This window comes from Lathamus discolor, chromosome 8 (genome assembly GCF_037157495.1).
Source record: "Lathamus discolor isolate bLatDis1 chromosome 8, bLatDis1.hap1, whole genome shotgun sequence".
Lineage (NCBI taxonomy): Eukaryota > Metazoa > Chordata > Aves > Psittaciformes > Psittacidae > Lathamus > Lathamus discolor.
Window position 1 is genome coordinate 2,901,743 of NC_088891.1, and position 23,008 is coordinate 2,924,750.

General features: G+C 42.7%; 1 protein-coding gene across 10 annotated transcripts in view; it reads left to right on the top strand.

The window, feature by feature from the left end:
* MEGF11 (multiple EGF like domains 11) overlaps positions 1-23,008 on the top strand; it is a 284,475-nt gene that overhangs the window by 201,317 nt on the left and 60,150 nt on the right. For all 10 annotated transcript variants that reach the window (XM_065688547.1, XM_065688551.1, XM_065688554.1 and 7 more), the window contains one exon: positions 4,064-4,238. In XM_065688547.1, the coding sequence (XP_065544619.1) occupies positions 4,064-4,238 (175 nt within the window). The remainder of the gene's footprint in view (positions 1-4,063; positions 4,239-23,008) is intronic.

The window sequence follows — 23,008 nt, forward strand, 5'->3', positions numbered from 1 at the left end:
TAGTAATGGCTGAAGAACATCATCCAATAATTTCTGCATCAAAGCACGCTGAAAGGCACTTTGTATGGAACCTCTGAACAACCCCAGAGTTGGGTAGTTTAGAATGTGTTGGTGACTTGGCCTGTCCTTCCACAGGGAAGGGTACACCCATGAAAATTCCTCTATGCGGAAAGCCCAGTGTACAATAGTCAGAAAGGCATAACCCTGGCTTGCTCTTCTGAAAAGCAGAGAGAGAAGTGGACAACTGGAATAGTCCTGAACACTGGGGAGGAGCCAGCACGCAGAGCCATGTGCCTTTAGTAATGTCTTTCCCAGGTCAGAGACATGAGAAGGGAAGGAAGGCACTGTGACAATGAAATGAAATGGATATATTTCTAGAGATGTATCCAATTATTACCTCAACACTGAAAAGTCTGAAGGTCCAAACCCCATGTACTTTGCATGAAGTTTTGCCTTGACCGAAGTCAACAGTGTGCTTGGACGAGGCTGTTTTAGTATGGACACCAAAAGGCAGAAAATACTGTTAGATAAGGTTTAGGGCTGTTGTTAATTAAGATGAGATGACTAGTGCTAGTGTATAAACAGAAAGTCAGGAAATTCACTGGGAAGAAGTTGTTTTGGCTGAAAGATGTGTGGAGAACAAATTCAGCAATTGGAACAGACTGTGCTGTCGAAAGGATTTCTTCTCCCAGTTCGCCTGAAGAAAGTTACCCAGTTTCCTCAGATTTCCTCAAAATTAGATGCTTAAAAAATTTAAAGGTCAAAAAAAGACTTTGTGTTTTTCAGTTCAGCTACTGAGTTTAAAAAAAAGGTTCTTTTATGGCTGTAAATGTGGGTCAAAAACCAGGGACCATATTCTAGCTCCCAAACTGCAGCAAGAGCCATGGAACAATCTCCTTCTCCTGCCATGTTGTGCGTGGTGGACAGCTTCGTTTCTGCCTCTACCTGGCCTAGAGCCAGAGGAGCACTTGGCTGCTTGCATTCACTCTAGGGTTTCGACACGATTCCTTCCTGTTATGCAAGAGATTTGAAGAAATAGGAGTTGTTAAAATTCAATGCACAATACTAATGTGTAACACTGCCAAAGTCTTTCAAGAGTGGATTTGCTTTCTGGGATCTGTCGAAGGGAGGATGGTCTCTTATCCATGCATTCAGGGAACCTTTCGTGGAGGAACTGTGTGTGTTTCCAGTTTATTAGTGGCATGGAGAAGTGCCTTACATATGCTGTAACCTGTGCTTCCAAAGTGTTCCATGGACTCATGAGACCTAGAAAGGTATCCAGAGCAGGAAGGAAGGAATTATACAAATAATTCACATTTCTAGCTGTATTTCATATTCTTTGCCCTAACACCTTTGCCATTAATGCCCCAGTGCAACTAACATTTAGTTCACTGGGCAGTCTGGATGCATAGATGGTTGGATCATCATTTTACAAATGGGAAAAATTAAGGCAGAAAGAGTAAGGTACATGGATGGGATTCACTGTCCCAGGGTTGGGACAAGAACAGCTGGTTAGACATCTAAATCTCAGCCGCCTTCAGTGTCAAACAAGTGGTTTTGATTCAGGGCATTGTGTTCTCTGTATCTGAGAAAGTCTTGTGTGTCTCCTGGCTGGACAGAGCCTGCAACTTCCTTTCAGACCTAGCTATGTTGAGATCCTTTTGCTTGTTAAGCTACCACAGTACTATAGTGTGTGTTGCTGTGTGGCTTGACAAATGCTTTGGAAAGATTTATTCTGCTATTGTCAAGGAGAAGTTTCCCTTCTCTTGCTGTACAGTCTATTCACCAACTGCTGCTACCTATCCAGAACTATTGTTATGGGTACCATAACTCTGGAGTTTAATGTGGAGGCTTTTTCCTAATCCTACAATGGCAGCACTCTGTAAGGCAGCAAAAGACAAATATTTCAAAGCACTAAAAGACTGCAAGTGCTTGGCCTAGGAGAAAACCAGAACTCTGATATGCTCAGGCTGGTAACAAAATTGTTCCTGCTTCAGTGGGAAGTCTATGGATGCAGGGACCCAAACATCTGCACTGGACTTTTCCTAGCTCATAGCCTCATGAAAGAGTGGACAAGGCTTTAGCAAGGCAGAATATGGTCTCAGCCTTCAACTGCACTTAGATTTGGAGTCCAAGCCCCCTGTCCCCTGCAGACTCTTCCACAAAACCTATTCGTTTCTTGCTTCTCATTTTAGTGCGTGTGAGCTTGCATGCATGCAAAAAGGAGACAACCTTGGAGTCGAAATTCTTCCCCAATATAGTATTCTCAATTGAATTGTCACAGGCTGATTCAGACTGCCGTGATCATATATTACCTTTGAAACGTTAAATTTAGCCAACAGATGCAGTTCTCAGGGAAGTGTATGATATGAGCAGCCGTAGTGAAAACAGAGAAACAGGAAATCCACTTTAGAATAGTTCTTTAATGTTCAGCTTTCTGCTCCTATTAGGTAATGATTAATAGACACGGAGGGGGGAAAACCGAGCTTTTATTATTTCAATCTGAATGTTAAGAGGTGCTCTGTGAACAACCATAATTTCAGGGACTGCTTTGTCAGAAGAATTTCATGGATGGTAGTTTGTTAAGCTGATGAATTGTTTTAATTAGTCACTAAAACACTATTTATGATGAAACATATGACACTCACAGAATCTGATCATTCTTAGTCACAACAGTATATGACTAACCTCTCCTACCAGTAATTGCCAGATGCATACTTGGAAATTACGTTTTATGAGGTTACCTTGAAAATTAACATATACAATATTAATTTTATAGGTGTAAAGGAACCTATTCAGTCGTGTCTGCAGTATTAAACCAGAGCAATAAATAGTCATAAAGGAAAATAAATAGTTTCTATGAGGCAAGGAAGCAGGAGACAGGTCCATAGAGAGGTGCCACCCTGTAGAACCCTGTTCTTTCTTTATTGTTCTTGTTCTGAGAATAACAAAGGAAAACTGATTTGTAGCATAGTATTCCTCATCTTTCTCACTGAGGGCTAGGCAGTGCTATTATGGGACAACCTCATGCTGCAGAGGCGCCCAGATCATGCTGAGCTCTCAGGTGAAGCCTTACACAGTGTGAGGTCCTTTTCCAAAGATTAGATTCCCTCTCCATTCCCTTCTCTCTCTTTTGACCACCTCATCTCCCCAGACTGGACACCTCCTTGTATTCTCTCCTCCCATCCACTGGAAACCTCACCTCATCAAACTGAGACTTATCACATCTCCAGCCTTTTCCTCCTTCCCTTGCCCCCAGCACAGCCTCAGTGAGGCTCCTGCTGTGGGAAGTTACTGCCTTAAGAAAACCTGGGATAAGCTCTTTCTGTTCGTAGAAGAGAAATCGGTGAATAAACTGTTTCATAGCAGGAGGAACAAAGGAGTAAGTCACATCTGCCACCAGCAGATACAGAAGGACCAGGCATTGTCCAGTGTTTTGGGCTTGATTCTCTGTTCTACTTTTCTCTCTGTGTGCTCTCACAGCAGAGTGGAATTGTCTGAATATAAATGAAAGCCAGAAGATTAATGTTGGGCTGCAATGCTCATTATTTAGCAGAATGGAACTTGACTCATTCCCCTGCACAGCTGAGATTTAGTCCCAGGGCTCCTATTGACTCCTGCCCCAATTAATCCCAAGGCTTCAGGTAGTGATCAGTTCTGTTCACTATGGCTAAATATTCCCTGCAAAACTCTTTTCCCAAGGAGATTTGTCCCTTCCAAAGCACTTTCCTTTCTACCACTCCCTGCTGAAAAGTTATACTGAGGCGGCAGTCACTTTAAAACACAAATTAGAGTAGAATAGAATTGGATTAGATATTTGGAAGAAATTCTTCACTACTGGCACAGGGTGCCCAGAGAAGCTGTGGCTGCCCCATCCCTGGCAGTGCTCAAGGCCAGGTTGGACACGGGGGCTTGGAGCAAGCTGCTCTAGTGAAGGTGTCCCTGCCCATGGCAGGGGGTTGGGACTGAATGAGTTTTAAGGTCCCTTCCAGCCCTGCTTTTGGTTACAGACTATATTTTTCTTTCAGTCCTCATCTCCTTGGTGTCTGTCTCTCTCCACTAGCTGCCATCCATTGTCTGGAGAATGTAGCTGCAAAGCTGGCTGGGCTGGACTCTACTGCAATGAAACCTGTCCCCTTGGGTACTACGGTGAAGGCTGCCAGCTGACCTGCCCCTGCCAGAATGGTGCAGACTGTGACAGCATCACGGGGAAGTGTATGTGTGCGCCGGGATACATGGTAAGTGAGAGCTGGGAATAACAGGGTGTTTCAGAAAAGAGGAATTCAATCTGGTTTCAAATAATATTTGCATCAAAGTGGCCAAATGCAGGTAATTTTTCCCTATTCTACTATAAATCCACATATTTTTCCTTTGAGCAGTGTCAGTTTTACTTCTAGTTTACTCAACATTAGTATTGTAAGTTCATTACCGTTGTAAGGATAAAGACATGGTTTGCAGTAGTATACTCTAAGCAAGGCAAAACAAAAAAGATGTCAGATTATTGTATGCCTGGAAGAGCAGTAAAAGAGTTCTCATGGCCTTTCAGTATGTTCCCTGTCAGTCACACTGTGATTTTAATAGATCTTTGAAAATGGTACAAATGATAGAGCAATTTATGTCTTTTCTGAGCGTATATGGCAGGTGTCTTTTACCTGAACATCAGAAAGAGCTTCAGACATTCTGAGGTAAACAAGCATTACATTTTATAGACGACATAGAAAATGGCTGAAGAAACCAGCCAAGATGAAGCAACAAAAATCCAAAATTAAAGATAGCCAGATTGCAGCAGAAGGTGTTAGGACATGGATCCAGGTATCCAGTCCTGCTACAGATGGGCATAATGGAACTCTGGCTGCTAAGTTCCCTGGTCATCCAGGTATGAAGTACTTCTTCACTTCAGGAGCACACCATGGAGGAGATCTGCAGGCTGTGCTTAAGAAACAATGCTTCCTAAACAAAAAAATTATTTTCAAGAGGGAATTCCACCACAACTTCATTGGCAGTTGTCTTTCTGCAGTTCATGTCCTGAATTTTACGTGTTCTGTCCCCACAGGCCTATCTTGATGTTTTCTATACTGTTGCAGTAATTATTAGTTATTATTACTAAGTTTACTAGAAATCAAGCTCCAGATTCAAAGACATTCCCCAAGTTTTTATATTTATAGGGTAATTTTATGATTTTAGAATATATTTAGAACTTCCAATGACGTTCAGCAACCTCCTACGTGAGCTGTACCCTCTATTGGTTCAAGTTACAACCTCAAAATGAGATTAATAGATACCTTCAGATTCTAGGGATCGTGAGATATTATGATCTTTTTCTATGTTGGAACTCTTCTTATTAGCAATTATGAGACCTGGTGGACATCATACCAACTGCAGTGTTTAGGGTGTTCTAGGAAAAATCACTGTCTTATTCTGAGGGGTGATAACGTTGCTGTCATCTATAGGAGAAGGCTGTGCAGCCGTGTGACAAGATCCATAGTGTGTGGGAGTCCTATAGGAGATCAGTTGGATGCTAAATGCTTTTAGGCTTTTCAGCCTCCCTCCATTTTAAATCCACACCAACTGTCATCTCCAGAACTGTGGAACTGGAGTTACGGCTTAAAGACACAAATTTTGTTCTCTGCTTCATGTCAACAGCTGAACCGAAAGTTGGAACTTCTGTCTCATTTCCAAGAGTTCTCTCAGTGCTGGCTATAAACAGATTTATTTAGGTGTGAGGGGTAGGGCTGTCAAAAGCATCTGTGCAAGACAGTAGTACTTAGAGATGTGAAAACAAGAAGGGCTTGGAGCTTTGATTCCCCTACAGTAACAAACAACAGAATTTATCTTCTCTGTACAGTGGTGATATGCAGGTATTAACATAAGGTGGAGGAATGAAGGCAGCAGCATGTTAGTAACAAATGCAAAATAAAAAGATATCAAAATCCTCTTTCTTATCAGGAATGCTGTTCAAGTCTGCAGCACAGAAATATTTTGGGACCCTTCACCATACACATTTAAAAAAGCCCATATTTTGTCCAATATATATTGCTCCAAGACAGTATTATTGCAGGCATGAAGCCTGGGAAGTTCCTATTGCTTCAAAATAATATTTAATCTCATAATAAAGAGCTTTCTTGCATTGACATTTAAACAGCTTGGTTATTGAGGATAGCTCTATAATCACTGAAGCATATTTAGGCATTAGTATCATTGCTTTCTCATAATATACTATAATCTCTGGCAATTAGTCCATGAGGGGAAGTAAAGCCTTGAAATTGCTAATTTATTGCCTCTGAAGCGTATTTGTCATTCGTATGCATGCCAGAATACTTGAGTTGCAATGGTTCTTTCAAATGCTAGAGAACATAGGCTGTAAAGAAAACTTGACAGGAACCTTTCCTTCCCACCACCCTCTTGCTGTGTGCTCCAGCGTCTGGGCAGGGAGAAGTGTCAGCACTGCTTCAACACAGCCTGCAGGTCAAGAGAGAGATGCTGTGGGACCAGAACCCTCTCTGGGCTTGAAGTGGCTTATCTCAATGACACACTCCAGACCAGGCTTTGCCTTCAAATATTCATGCCTGCCTCTTGCTGAGGCAATGGGGAGCTTTGCCTGCGGGTAGAATTTTGCCCTTGAATCCGGCAAGCCTGCAAGCGAGTGGCGCGAGTGTTCACAAATGCAGGATGTCTCTTTTGGCTGTGCTGACAACAGAGTGATGCTAATACAGAACTGGGCTGAGCTAATTAGCCAGAAAAGCCATAAATGAATCCCTCTTGCTTTTTCTAGCATGAGATTTGGCTGATGCAGCTACAGGGTCAGGAATTTTGCCATATGATTGGAAAGAACAAAAGTGGAAGCAACATCTTACGTTTTACAGAAACATTTGATCTACCCATGAGCTTACATAGCAGAGCAGGCTGAAGGGCTTCTGAGTAAGGGGGAAAGGAAGGGAGTACGATGGGACATGAGATATAACTGCACAATATAACTTCAAAGGCAGAGAGGTTGGATCCGTAGGACTTTTTGGTTATTGGATGCCTCGAAAACATAGTGACAAAGAAATGACAGTCTTTCCCTGACAAAGCACTCCTCCAGCCCACTTCTTTTGCACAGATGGCTTGGTTTCTGACTGTGCCCTGCCTCGGCTGTGTCAGGGCAGCTGGGCTGGGTTTCAGAATGAATCATCTGCAGTCGCAGCCAAAACAGGGACATTTTGTTGGGATGCAGAGCAAGCCATTAAAAACACAAGGCATCTGGTCACCTTTATTAAATGTATTAAGTGGAAAGGCGGCCATCCTATAGGTTGACACGTACGTGAGCAGAGCACTGAATTTGTGGAAGTTAAGCAGATTTGAGGTTTAAAATAAAAATGTACATTGTAGCTCAGAAAATAATACATTATTTATTAGCTGTGACATTTCCAGAAATTCAAATGCCAAGGCTAAATATTGGTGAGCTTGCAGGTTTGGATGGAACTTCAAAACATTCGTTTTTTGATGAGTATTTTGGGTCAGACTCAGCCAACAAGATTTGCACATACCTAGCTCTAAACCCAAATGACACTGTTATAAAGATGTTACTGGGTACCAATGCAGGTGATTTGTGTGAAGTTCTGATATGACTGCTCTGATATGACTGTTCTGATAGGAACTGTGCTCTGATATGACTGTGCTGGCACCAGGGGATTGCTCTATTTTAACTGTACAATGTCTAAACCACAGTGCAAACTCTACGCGCAGATTTGATGAAAGGGGTAGCTGAGAAATCAGTGCTCCACAATTGTACCCAAACCAGCCTGGTTCTTGGAGGCAGTATACAGGACAATAAAAACAGGGTAATTGGAGTGGAGAGGACAACAAAATCTTCATCCCAAAATCACAGACCATATCTAGAGCTCCTCCCTACATGCTCCAGCAGTAGAGGAGGCTTGCACGCTGCAGGCCTGTTGGAAACCCTGTGCTTGTTGCATCTCACTTGGGAAGGGAGGATAAAGGTTGTATCAATTTAACTAAGAGGATTGCAGGGAATCATCATTATAAGGATGCCAATAGGGTACTTCCCTGAAACTGTTATTTTTAATGGATTTGAGGGCTGCCTCTTAGTACTCATGTGATGAATTGCCAGTGATGCTTTTCTAAAGAATGGTTTTGAAAAGCCATTCTACTGCCACCTCATTTGTGGCAAGAAGGACTCTGATAAACACATGCTGGGAGTACACAAAGATTAGCCTTAAAAACTATACAGGGAGAGTCTTGACTGGTAAAAAATTGATTCCTCCTCCCACATGCAAATAATCGCTCCTTGCAATAAATTACTTGGATGCAATTATGGGGGCAGTGAGAGGGCTCATACTAAATTGTACCTTTCCCTCCTTCCAAATTCTGCTTTAAGATGCTCTCTTACAAGCTCACTGAAGTCAGCTGTGCAATAAGGATGTAAAAGAAATCAGGATTGGCCGTGTCCTCTCTTCTTTTGTTTTTGGTTCATTTAATTTTATTCCTGTAATTCAATAAACACTGTGAAGAAGGCTAGAGGATATGAATTAAATATGACAGGAGACCACAGGAATCCTGACCTTCTGTCTCACAAGGCAGTCTTGAAACCAACCCCCTCCATGTCCCTATCAGCATTCCAGCTACCGAAATCATAAATGCTGTTGCAATGCAACCAAGTTCACCTTCCCTATTGCACAGCTAATTGCAATTTCCCTCAAAAGAGGGGCTATCTGGAGACCTCACCCTGTGATAGGCCTTTTCCCCTTATGGATGCTTTGTTTTCTTCCTTTGAAAAATGGTTTTGACTTCAAATGCTTTCATTCTGTCTATTGTGGCAAGGAAATGTGTAGTTATAACATCTCTCAGCCAAGACACTCTGAGAAAACTTTAACACTTATCTGCAGAATGTGTGGTCAGCTTTTACTTTGGTGGGCACTTAGGTCTATATTTCACTTCCAGATGACAGAGCTTATATTACTTTAAAGAGTTCATCTATTTATGCTGCAGTTTTTGAAGGCCTGTCTGCTTTTATTGAGCCCTGCATGCTGGCAAGCAAAGCTAGCACTTCATCACCAAAATGAAAGAATCCATTCTGACATTCTTCTGTTCCTTGGATATACCAGTAGATCCCATGCAAGCCAATCACAGTACAGGCAAGAATGGAAACTACAGCAGTAATTACCTCTTCCAGAAAGTCTGTCAGCTTTTGGAATGTCACTTGGATTCCCTAAGACTTTCCAAGGTGTATCCCAGTCCTGTGCATCTATAACCATTTGCATCTGCTGTTGATGTTGCATCAAAATTGCATTTTAAAAGCATGATAAAACAATGCCTTTCAAGTATATTCTTATACAAGTGCTTATGCATATATACCTCCAGCTGAGCTCAGTAGGAATCTGTGCACTGAAAGACTGAAGCGCAGACTTAATCCGGGTCTCTAAGTCCACAATTTTGTCTGGCATGCCAGAGTTCCTCAGCATAATGCTTTCTCTGCCACAGGGGTGCAAATTGCTTTCAAGGTTTACACTGGAGTACAAGTTTACAGCCTGCCTGCACATTGGAGTAGAAGTCAGTCCATGTAGCACACAATAAGCAATAGCTTGAGTACTTCGTAAAATAGATGTATATTATAGTGCTATAAACCTATTCAAATACACAGGAACTGTATGACAAGCTTGCTAATGGATGATCTCAGTGCAAACACCCCACACAGTGCCAGGCTAGCCTTAGTCCACCCCATGCATACCCAGGGAGGAAAATGACCAATTTCCACTTCTATAGAAATGAGGAGAACCATAATTTTGTGTTACTTATAGAGGTCATAAGGAACTTACAGGTCCAGGCTGTTGAGTATTCCAGCCATGGCCAGCTTCCTTCTGGCACACACAATATCTCTTGCTCCCTGAAGAAAAAAAAATAGAGGAGGATAAAACCAATCTTTCCCTCTATATTAAAAGAAAATTGGAGCCTGCTGTCCTGTCCTACACCTTTAAAATTTCTCTCTGTTGTCTGAAAGGGGGAAAAAAAGTAAATAGAAAAGAACTGCTTATCTTATCTTCAATTGAATTTTCCCTGAAGGACTGAAATCCCAGGTAGTTCAGGAGGAATTGGAAGAGTCATTGCCTGTAGGTGTTTTCTAAACACTGAAGGTACAAATTTATCAGATTCTTCCCTCTCTTCTACATATTTGCTTTCATCTTTATTCTGAATGTATCATCCTTCCCCGCTTCAGAAGGAAGCAGGAAAAAATGAATGGGACTTCTTTGTCTCATAAGCCTCTGCTTTAGTAGTGAAATTACTTACAAATTCCACAAAATTCTTCATCTACCAAATGAACCGAAGGTTGGAGATAGCATATCTGGTCTGGGGGCTTTAATTCATTTAAATGATCCCTTTCTCTTTGAGGTAATTCCAGAAGTACTTCAGTGGAAGCTCATTTCAGAGCAACAGGGCACCTCATCAAAAGGTTGAAAAAGAGAAGACGAGGGGAAAAAATCTTCAATAGAGCCCGTGTCCTTTTATCCTTGATTTACAGAGCATATCAGTTACCCCCCTTTGTTAAGAGCTCTTTTCATTTACAGTTATAAAATAAGTTCAACCATTTTATCAAGATGTTCTTGTTACCAGCCACCAGTATAAATTTTACTTGCTAGAGGTGAGGAAAAGCTTTTCTGGCACAGCAGTTGTCCAATTAACTGGAGTATTACAGGCAACAGCAATAGTTTGCCCAGTCTCATTTCAGGAATTACCTCGATGCACAAGGAAGATGCATTTTCTTCTCACTGGTTTCCTACTTGTATTCATAATCCAACTTCTCAAAACCATTGTGAATGCTGGCAGTAGTGGCGATGGGTATGATAAGGCATCCTCACTATGCAGGTGGGTTTGAGCATGGGCTGTAGCTGGCAGTAAGGGAATTATTAATTAATAATAAAAGACTCTGTGGAGACCTTACAATAGCTTCCAGTACCTAAAGGGGCCTACGAGAAAGCTGGAGGGGTTTTCATAGGGGCGTGTAAGGATAGGGCAAGGGGAATGGCTTTAACCCACCAGAGGGGACACTGAGCTGAGCTCTTAGGCAGAAGCTCTTCCCTGTGAGGGTGCTGAGGCGCTGGCACAGGGTGCCCAGAGAAGCTGTGGCTGCCCCATCCCTGGCAGTGCTCAAGGCCAGGTTGGACGGGGCTTGGAGCAAGCTGCTCCAGTGGAAGGGGTCCCTGCCCGTGGCAGGGGAGTGGAACCGACTGAGCTTTAAGGTCCCTTCCAACCCAAACCATTTGATGACTCTATGATTCTATGATACCATGAAGTAAAATAAATTGTCCTCTAAGTAGTGGGGCTAAAAGAGCCTTATTTTCCACAGACTTATATCCTTAGTCCCCTAGCCTTTCCTTCCCAATTGTAGGAACACTGTCTATCAGGTCTCCTGTGACACTTTGCTACCAAAGGACACTCAGAAGGGCTCATGGACCTCAAATTCACATAACCCCCTCCCTGCACAACCAGGTTAAAGGTACCATGCATCTATGCCCTAGAAAGAAAGGATTTTGCCTGAACAAAGACTGAATATTAAGTCATGAAGTGGAATAAATTGATTCCCATGCTCCTAGACTTGGAGCTCTTTCCTATTTATTGTTTTTTTCCTGTTTTCCCTCAATTATTCAGAAGTTCGTAGTAGACTTCATTTTAAGATGTTTGGGAATATCCTACTTAGCCAGGACTAATTCCTCAGCTAGCCTTCAAGTATAGAGACATAGGCAGCAGAGAGGCAAAACCAGGCCAAGGTGAACCATCACTGGTGATGCAAGAAGCAGCACAAGAGGGAAAGTCCCAGCTTGGCTACAAAGAGAGTAGCGGGGTGCACCTGAAGGAACAGCAAAAAGACCTGGAAGTTTCAATGTGTTCTGAACAGTTTGGAGAGGTTCATTTTGCCAAAGTCAGCAAGAAGGAAATGCAGTCTCTTTGATAACTGATACTGATGGGAGTTTGGGTCTGGGGGTAAAGTGAAAGACTGGGATATAGGGAATTCAACTAAAATAACTTCAAAAAATGGAATATATAACTGTGCCCTTGGAAATCATGTTGGGAAGAGTTACAAATGATATCCACATGGTGCTTGAAAAGCGGATAAAGCTGAGAGTACTAGTGAGACCATCAGTCACAGTAACACAATTAGATCCTCTATGCTATCTGTGTCTGTCCCCTACATCCCCCTTTCCTGGTTCTGAACTCAGAGGAATGCACTGTCCTTCAAACTTGCATTTTCTTGGTATCTGCTGCAGGAAGATAAACCTGAAAACCCATCCGATCAATTTTCTTTAGCTTACAAATTACTTCACAAGCAGATGTGAAGCAAGAAGAGGATCTCAAGCAGACACCAAAAAAACCATTCTGTTCCATACAGCCTAATTAAGAGTGAGCTGGAAAACTGCTCTTGAAAGGAAAGAACTGTCACTTCCCAGTTGTATTTAAGTTTTCCTATCAGCCTGGCTGCATGTTGGAAGGTCAGAGTTCATTAACATGAATTCAAAACATCTCATGCCCAGTGTTTTGGTACTTTCCTCACATAAACAGAGCTGGTCAGGGATCATTTGTACTTATCAGGATTACTGCATATTTATAGACTAGAGGAAAACTACCTGTGAGTTGCATCTTGATATCCCTTTTCATTGATGACCTCTGAACTTTCTTACCCACTTCTCCGTGCATACAAAAGTACATATTTATGTGCATAAAATGGCTGGGGTTTGTAGGCCACTGGGACCAGTAACAGAATATAAAGCTTTGCATCCCAAGGCTACTAGGGCTGATCCAGGACAGGTCAGTGCAAACTGAAAATTATTCTCTTGGCTGTGCAGTGGCCTGCGTGAAATGACTTTGGTCTTAGTCCAGCTCACTGTGGATCAGTATTTACATCACAAACTGCATTGCTATCAGCAGTGACTGGCAAATTTGCTGGCAGACTGAGCTCTTGCTCCATTTTACCTTCACAAACCATTGCTTCAGGTCAAACTTGGTGGCATGGCTGTGTTCTCTGTTTCAAAGTCCCCATAGGACTTTTTCAGAGGACAAGCAGCAGAGGTACTCAGAGCTCTTGGAACAGCACCCTTCATAAAAAGTTCTTCCCCTTGAGGGTGCTGAGGTGCTGGCAGAGGGTGCCCAGAGAAGCTGTGGCTGCCCCATCCCTGGCAGTGCTCAAGGCCAGGTTGGACACAGGGGCTTGGAGCAAGCTGCTCCAGTGGAAGGGGTCCCTGCCCATGGCAGGGGTTGGAACTGGAGGAGCTTTTGGGTCTCTTCCAACCCAAACCATTCCATGATTCTACCTCATCAGTGTTTACAAATATGTAAAGGGTGGGTGTCAGGATGATGGAGCTAGGCTTTTTTCAGTGATATCCAGTGATAGGACAAGGGGCAATGGGTGTAAACTGGAGCATAGGAAGTTCCACGTTAACATCAGGAAGAACTTCTTTACTGTAAGAGTGACAGAGCCCTGGAACAGGTTGCCCAGGGGGGTTGTGGAGTCTCCTACATTGGAGATATTCAAGGCCCGTCTGGACAAGTTCCTGTGTGATGTACTGTAGGTTACCCTGCTCTTGCAGGGGGGTTGGACTAGATGATCTTTTTAGGTCCCTTCCAACCCTTGGGATTCTGGGATTCTGTGATTCTAGGACAAGCATTGCAAGTCACCCAGATTGCTCTGCATCTCTCTTAAATGGCAGGTACCTTCCTGAGAAGCCAATCCATGTCTGAGGTGGCCCTGCCACATGTAGACTAGGAAACAATGAACATCACCTCAATGCAAAGAAATTGGATGTGGTCTAAAACCATTATTCGAAAACAACTCGCAAATAGATTCTTCCAGCTCTGCTGTGTTACAGGAGAAAATATCCTACATTCAGATCCCAACGGGGAAGATCATTATGGGAAGGCCACCTGTGTATTCCCAGGCTTTCAGCCTAAGCTGCTCCACTATTGACTTTTATATCAATGAACCAGGTGCTTGCTGCCTATTAAGCTTGTTGGTGTTCTCCCCCCGGAGCTCCTATTCACCAATTAGACATTCCAGCTGGAGCACTGGCAGCCACAGCATTTAGGAGCCTGTGTTTTCCTAAACCCCAACAGCATTCATGGCAGCACCTGGCTGCATGAGCCCTAATGAAGGGTCTTCTCTCACAACAGGGCATTTGCTGTATGCTTTTGAGCAGGTGATCTATTGTACGGGTGTATTTAACAAGGTCACTGGATGCACAAGACATGGTGGGTATCCCTCAGTTGTGGAAAACACATTCCTTTCTTTGAATTCAGTGGCATTTTTCAGATGCTTTTATGAACTACGGCTATTTTATTTTGTTTGCTCGCTCCCTTAGCAATGTAAAAGCTTCAGAAATTGTCTGTGACAGCTCAAATTCCACTTTGTCAGCCCAGGTTTGCCTGAACACAACTGCTAGCTTCAGTAGGATTGTCCCAGATATAGAAGGCTGGAGTTTGCCTCAGTGACTGCCTCTACTAATGAGAACTTACTCAGTCACACACCATGTCTATAAGTTGATAAGAACTATGAGCAAATCCCAGGTCTCCTCCTTTTCTTATATTTACTTTTACTTCTGGGCTCTGCTGCAGTTTTGTTTACCTGAATAACTCCAAAGTTTTCCTAAGTGGGTCCAAAGGAACCAGCTTCAGTCAGAAAGCCTGACTGCCTCTGCCTTTGTTGCTAGTTGACATATTTCCTCTATTTTACCCTTGATTGGCAATATGGCTGTGCCAAATTGCATTTCAGTTCCTGTAGCCTCATTCAGAATCAGCAGAGCCCAATATTCTGTTCAGACTGAGTTATTTGACCTGAATTTTGCAGGGGAATAAACTGCTTGCCAATAACAGTGTCTCTTTTCATCTATTACGTTTCAAAATGTGTATGTCTCTATCCACTATCTGTGGATCTATGCATAAAAGTGCTGGTAGCTGACTCTCCTGGTAGTTCAAATTGCAAACTGACTTCATTAAAACCACCTAAGCATAGGATTTAATGCACAGGTTAGGGTTTTTTCATTGTATTTTCTGTCTAACTACACTGTCAGAGGAAAAGACTTTACAGTCGGATGTGTATAAATGGAAAATCCTGGTTGTGTTTTCTTATGCCAAAGAGGAACTGAAATTGTACCAGATTTTGAACTCTTTTTGCTGACGGTTTTCGGATGTAGGAGTATCTGTGGAAGTTTGAGGGGGGATATCTGTTTATCTGCCTGTGTATGACTGCCAGGTTATTTACCAGCTTTTAGAAGGCACATCACAAGCCCCATTAGCTTGAAGTTGATGTATCTTTGCTTTTCTAGATGCTTTTTTGTTTTGATCCTCTCACCTGTGGATCATGCAGGTCAGAACCACTGTCAAATGCAGGTGTTAGCATCATCAGCTCCATACCTGGGTATTTTCCATCCATGTTGTGGCTTCTGTGGCTTCAGTGCTCTTAGCAAGAGACCAGCTGAGGATACCTGCTGTGTGCAGCACATTTCACTCCTTCTGGATTCAGTCCATCCTGTCTGTGTGAACAAGAGCTCAGGAATGTGCTGACGTACTGGTCTTGTTTGGCAGCTTCTGTTACAGAAGGGTGCAGGTCTCAGCCAGGGACCATGCTGGTGAGTGCAGACAGCGTGTGGGGTAGAGAAGCTCAGATTTGAGACTCTGTTTGGGCATTATCCCTAATTGTATAGCACAGCTATAGAAGAATTTGGAAAGGAAGTTTGCAAATAGGGCACAGCTATTGGGGTTATCAAACATAAAGATAGCAGCAAATTTGGGGAACGGTTTCATCTTACTGCATGACTGGGTAGGTTGAAATTCAGTGTTCAAAAATGCAGAGTAACAGGTGACAGGAAAATAACATGAAGCAAATACACAAAAGGTGGGTTCTAATTTAATTCCTAGCATTCAGGGAAGGAGCTCAGGCAATCCTAGTGGATAGTTTTGTGAAAAGCTCAAACGTATGCTCAGCACAGGTCAAAACCCAAACAAATCCAGAGAGCCAGATAGAACAGTGAAAGTGATCAGGAAGAGAACAAAACTACTTGGAAAAAACCATTTTTGAGGTATTGTGTAAATCCATAATATATCTAAATCTCAAACTACTGCACACAGTTTGGCTGATTCCTGCTTACAAAGGATATAATGAAAGTAGCGAGTGGTGACAAAGATCATCTTTTCTATGGAATAGCTTCTATACAAAGAATGACTTGATAAGCTAGAACTGAGCGCAGAAAACAGATGGCTGAGGAGGGATATGATAGAGGTCTATGGAACTATGGATGCTGTATAGAACGTGAACAAGGAATAGTTATTTACTATTTCTAATAACACAGGAACAAGGGGCAGCCAATTAAATGATTGCACAGCAGGTCTGAAGACAAAGATAGTGCTTTTCACAGAATGCGTAATTAAATTGTGAAATGGCTCCCATAAAATGAGAATAAGAGAGTGGGATGATTTTGCTTAGAAAAGGGGTCACCGAGGGTAGATATGTGAGAGGTCTCTTACACCGCAGGGGAAGGGCGAGAAGGAATGACTATTTGCCATTTATCACAGTATAAGAAGTTTCCCAATTAAAAATCAGGCAGTGGATTTGAAGCAAACAAATAAAGATCATTTTTCTCCTTTCTATTTATAATTAAACTGTGGCTCTTCTTGCCAGAGGATGTCATAGAGGCTGAAAGGATAAATGATACCTTTTATTTCCTGGTTTTGCTAATGTCCTTTTTGCAGAACTGTTCAGAGTTGTCAGCCAGAGCCCAGATTTATTATTGCAAAGAAGTCAGGAGGCCACAATTGTTCTACAAGGTAGATCTTGTACTGTGCCACTCAGGCTACGTGGACAGAGCAGAAACCATCTCTGATTTCCAGACAAGGGTACTCCAATAAAATAGCTGGTGCAGAAGGCCTGCTCTGGATTCTCACTCTGAGGTACACTGTACTGCAATGCATATCTGTACTTCCAAATGGTATAGGCTTCAGTTAGCCACTGATCTATTCTGCCCAAATCTGGGAAAGAAAATGATGGAACTCCACAGAGTGTGTTAAAATCTTTCCTTTACCATAGTGGTAACTCCAACTCAGACCCCTCCATTTAAAAAAGGCAGAGGAAATAGGTTCTGTTTGTCTTTACCAGTAGTATACAAGGACTGCAGTTTAGTATTTTGACATATTTAACTCACTTCTTCCTGTGGTTTGGACATAAGTAGCTTGTTGAGTCCATCATGAAGAGCACAGGTACCAAGTGTATACTTCTCAGGCATGTAAATACTTTCTGCTAACTTGAAACAACACACATTATGCCTGGGCCATTTTACCTCTGGGGACGTTTACTTGTGATATGGCCATGGTTTTTGGAGCAGTTTAGAATAGCAGTTGATCAAAGCTGATTATAGTAGCAGCAATGAGCCCCACGGATGTTAGACTCTTTACAGCTTCCCCAGAGTTTAAAATATCATGAGAGTTTGCTCCCAGCCTCATCTGAATAAACGTGAAGTGTCCCTATTCCAGATTTAAATTGCTTTAACTAAACAGAGGACTTGCTTATACAGCTGGTCCCATAATGTATATTTGTAATGCTCCTGATACAGACATGATTGATCTGACTTGATAATTTACCGTAGAATCCCAGACTGGTTTGTGTTGGAAGGCACCTTAAAGCTCATCCAGCTCCAGCCCCTGCCGCGGGCAGGGACCCCTTCCACTAGAGCAGCTTGCTCCAAGCCCCTGTGTCCAACCTGGCCTTGAGCACTGCCAGGGATGGGGCAGCCACAGCTTCTCTGGGCACCCTGTGCCAGCGCCTCAGCACCCTCACAGGGAAGAGCTTCTGCCTAAGAGCTCAGCTCAGTCTCCCCTCTGGCAGGTTAAAGCCATTCCCCTTGGCCTGTCCCTACAGGCCCTTGTCCCAAGCCCCTCTCCAGGTTTCCTGGAGCCCCTTTAGGCACTGGAGCTGTTCTAAGGTCTCCTCTTAAGGAGCCTTCTCTTCTCCAGGCTGAACCAGCCCAGCTCTCTCAGCCTGGCTCCAGAGCAGAGCTGCTCCAGCCCTCACAGCATCTCTGTGGCCTTCTCTGTCTGTGGAGACAACAGCTCCACATCCCTCTTGTGTTAGGGCCCCTGAGCTGGATGCAGTACTCCAGGTGGGAGTATCTATCTTCCCACTAACTAAATCTAAACCCATGTATTGGAGATATTTTCTTTTTCACCTGAAATATCTGCTCCATAAACAATCTCCTGAAGAATTAGGAGTTTGTTTTCATATCTTGCCCTTCTGTAGCCAACTGCTGGGGCTGGCCAAGCGCTGAACATCGTCTGATTTAGCTGAACACTGACCTCCATCATGTTTCCTGAGCTGTGCATGGCTTTACTGCTTGTACTCCATTACAGCCTGCCTGTGGGAGGTTGTCCTCTCAGGTATGATGCTCCTTCTCACCTGATGAAATGTCCCGAGGAAATGATGTAGGAGTTGTTTTAGCCCGTCTAAATCCAATCTCCAATTTTGGGAGAGGTCCCTCCTGGATAAATGTGTTCTGTGATATTTTATTAGGTGAAAAGTGCTGACTGTATAAAAAAAAACCATGTTCAGAGGTTGATGATCATCTTTTTTACTCTCCTCACTACTTTCCTGGTGAATACATTTAATTATATGATGCTGTATTCATTGCCTTGCTGACACTGAAGTGCTCTGCAGTTAAGGCCCAAATATTAAACCAGGCAGATATTCAAGTGTTGTAAAGTTAGTCTAGATTCTCTGGCCAGCAACAGTGCTACTTTGATTTACGGGAAGCAGAGGGGAGGGTGCAGTCCCCCCTCCTTGCTCTCTTTATTGAATCCTCTTTCTTGTTTTTTAATGCCCATATTTAGGTAGCTTGAACAGTAGGAATGGATTTTTTAATTGCAGATAACTGATTGATATTGGGCATATTTGTAGTGGAAACTTGAAAACTATTCCCTGGTGGTGAGGGGGATTAAAGCTCTCACTGACAGAAATCCAACCGCAGCTTTGCTGAGGTTTAGTATGCAAAATCCAATTTTTGTAATGGGAGTTCTATTTGTATTTGTCTTCACTTGATTTCATTGAGGCAAGAAAAAAGCCTCACAAAGCTGGAATTTTCTGGCTTTGCTCTTACACAGCACCAGTCCACTATCAGTTTTATTGTTCCTCTTGGATGTATGAAGCATGGTGGAGCCAAGATGCTGAAGGACAGGGGAGAGGTGAGATTCTGTGCACCCTGTGCTTCCAAAGATGATACCTGTCCTGCACACAGTGTCTATTAGTTTGCCTGTGTGTGTTTACTGTACATGGGTGATGGAATACCCTATGGAAAAAACCCTCTGCTCCTTGAATGAGGGCAGCCATGGCAGCTCTCCTGCCAGTAGTGCACCTTGCCTCCCTTACCTCTTTCCCATGAGTTAGTGGGATAGGGACGTATTCAGACACGAGATCTCAGGGCCCATGCCCTGGATTCAGTTTCAAAGGACCATGAGCCATGTGCAGTGCCTGACTCCTTGAATCCTCCATAGTAAAACCCTTACAGATGGGATTTACTGTGCTGGAAAGCACAAGCTCTGTGCAGTTAATTCCAGCTCTATATATGTATACATGGTATCCAGACTGACAGGATGCACAAGTTCTCTAATCCTGATAGATACAAATCATGTTCCATGTAGGAAAGTCCTAATCAGAGGCTTTCCTAAGCTGTGGCTAAAGGCTTCCCAAGGTCAGTGTGATGGGGAAGGTCCCCTCTGGGAAGATGGATAGATAATTGTTGCTCCAAAACCCATGTGTTATGCCAGCAGCAGCAAATACATTTGGGTTTATAAAATAGGAACCTACCAAGTTCAACTTGATTTTGAACAAACGATTTGGAAAATAACAAACCACAGTTCTTACGCGGTAACTTTTACTCCCCTCACTGTCAGTGCTCCCAGCTTCAGCAATAACCAGTAAAATGAAACTAAATAGCATTTAATAAGGTCCTGGAAGTATTTTGAATTGACATTATTTATAACACTTTTACTTACTACTCTCTAAATAAAGTTTCCATTTTGTCTGTGTGTATCTTTTGCAGGATATTTTTGATGAAACACCAAATTTGCAAATCAGTGTCAGGCTGACTAATTTTGAACCTGGCATTTACTGTGAGGTTTACTGTATGAATTAGCATATTAGCACAAATCCAGAGGTGAAATAAAATGCTGACATCCATTTGTAAATGTTTATAAATCCTTGTAAGACTTTAGGAAGCAAAGGGCAAGTTCTTCCCACTCCCAAGGGAAGCTGTGCTTAGTCCTTATGATATGTCCAGGTTTGACAGTACACTTGCAGAGGACTATGATGCTACTGAGGTGCAGACTGGAGAAAGCTTTGCAGATGGCTGTTCAAGTTCTTTATGATTTAATGACAGACTTCAGCATTCAGGACTGCCTGGTGCTCTTTGGGTGAGTCATGAGTTGCAAAGTCACTTCATAAATATAAGGAAGCTCTTTCCCATCCTTTCCACCTTACCCCATCTTCTCCCATGAAAAGGGCAAAAGGAAAAGGAGATGGAATAAGGTCATCAATGGTTTCATTGTGCCAGTTTAGATGTGTATCAAATTTTAGCACAGCTACATTGTATAATGCTGCAAAGTGAATAAAGGAACACTTGTCAGTTCTTAACAAAAGTGATTACCTGCAAAATGAATGCTTGGCTTGTGCAGGGCACAAGATCCTTCCCCAACCTTTCTTCTGTGTTTTATCATTAGCACCAATAATAGCATCTGCAGGGAGTAATTAGTAACACCCAGAGGGGAAGGGAATTCTGCCAGAGGCCATCATTATGTCTGGGAAACTAAAGATGATGTGTAGTAAGGTCATGAATAAATTGTTTGAGTCTGGGGTGGAGGAGAAGACCGGTAAAAGTACAAAGTTTCCTATTGTTGCTAATATGCTTATGAAGAGCACATTAATTTCCACTAGAACACCATTAAGGAAATTAGTTTGTTCTGACGGTTTGTGTTGCTGGATACCATATGTTTACCTTGAGGGAATGTTTGTGGAGAACCACTTTGGGTTAATTGTAAATGTCACAATTAAATAAGTAAATATACAGAACTGTATCTGTGATCTGCATCAGTGCACAGACACTGTGTACCAGCCCGCTGGTGTGCCATGTAATGTGTGTACACATAAATATATACTTTTATGTACTAAATCCATAGCGATCAGCTTATCTGGATGCACAGACATCAGGTACAAACAGTACCTGCATTTTGTCTCTCTGATCTGTTTATCATTGCATACATATGGCACTGCACCATGCCCTTCTTTCTATTTAATGCCCATTGCTGCAAGCTCTGAGAACCCAGCACTGAGCTTCCCTGTGGCTGGTGGCAGGTGCTGCACCTCTAATTCATCTGGCACAAAGAAAGGTGAGGAGTGGGAGAAGGAGGAACCAGATACCGTGCTAAAAATCTCAGATTAGTTGGAGTCACACTGCAGATTACAAAGGTTCAAATATGCTGCCTTCCAGTGTTGTCAGTCCCCCTCACAATCTGCACAGGAGCCGAGGATTTTCAGCACCTTGACAGATTAAACCTTAAGAACAAACCTGTCACATAGGTCTTTATCCTGCAAACTTGAGGCCAAGCTCAATAACATCCTGTTAGTCTTCTGCATTGCAGAGGCCTGGAAAAATTGATTTTCTGTTTTGCCACTGACTGCAGCGCAACCAGGCTTTAGCCCCCCCAGGGCAAATTTATTCCTGTAGATCATAGCTGCTTCTGAAATCCTTAATTCCCCATCCTTAAATAATCCCACTTTGAGACAGACCAGGTATGGGTGCAGACATTGCCAAGTGGTGTTGACCATTACTGGGTTATTAACTCCCTTTATGCCTAGGGTCCCTTTTTTTCTCCTATCAAAATGCATTTCACAGATTTAAAGGCCTGATCCAAAATGTACAGGAATAAATAGAAATCTTTCTATTGAACACTGAAAAAGGATTGTAAAGGGAGTCAGTCATCATTTACAGCAGGAATGTACGTTTAACAGAAACAGGCAATCTAATCTGTTGGGGCAGCATTAATCCAGGGAAAACACTTTGTGAAGTATCCAGAGCTTGTTAACACAGCTAACACCAAAGGCAGCAGCAGTGTGTCTTGAAGCTCTACTAATACTGTACAACAATAATTTTTGTGGAAGAAAATCATCCCCTCTCCCTGAACAGAAACAAGACGTGTTATTGACTGCCATCCAGAAAGACGTATGATCTGGCCCTCCGAGTCTATTAATATTTGATGCTGATGGATGGTGAGCTGGTAGACTGAGTTATTAATGGAGTTTGGATCCTTGGGCCTAACCCTCCCTACATAGGGGAGAATTAACAATATCAAGAACAGTGTGCCCAAACCTCTCGTGGTGCTAGAAGGGTCTGTCACCTGGTTTTAGCAACAATTAGTATTTCTGAAGTACTTCAAGGTATGGAAGGTCGTATGGGTGGTATTAGTTACATTACTGCCACCATTCACTTTTTAAGGTCCCAGGGATCACTGATCCCCCACCTGTATCTTTGTCATGTTGGGATACTCCTGCCAGATTCAGAGTTCTAACAAGAAGAGGCTCACACTGCTTCTGAGCAGCTGGGAGGTGCCACCTCCAATACAAAGCAGAGGGCCCAAACATCCTATTCATACATGAAGCCAGGCATTTACTGGAGCTGGCACGAATCCCACTTCCCATAAAGAGAATTTTTCCATTATGTTAGAGTCAGATCTGACCCCTGAAATTAGGAACTAGTACACTGGACAGATCTCAGGGTTATATTTCGATAAATTGGGTTTTCTGAGTGAAAAGGGTGAAGGAAACGAAGCACTTCTGAAAGTTTGTGATGTCCATATGGATCATTCTGACTTGGAAAACAGAGATGTGAAATACCAAGTTATTTATAGCTAGACTTCTTAATATAGCTTTAACATTTTCAGGGGTATACGTTTGATTGAATTAGCTACTCCTTCCTATCACGTACACCAC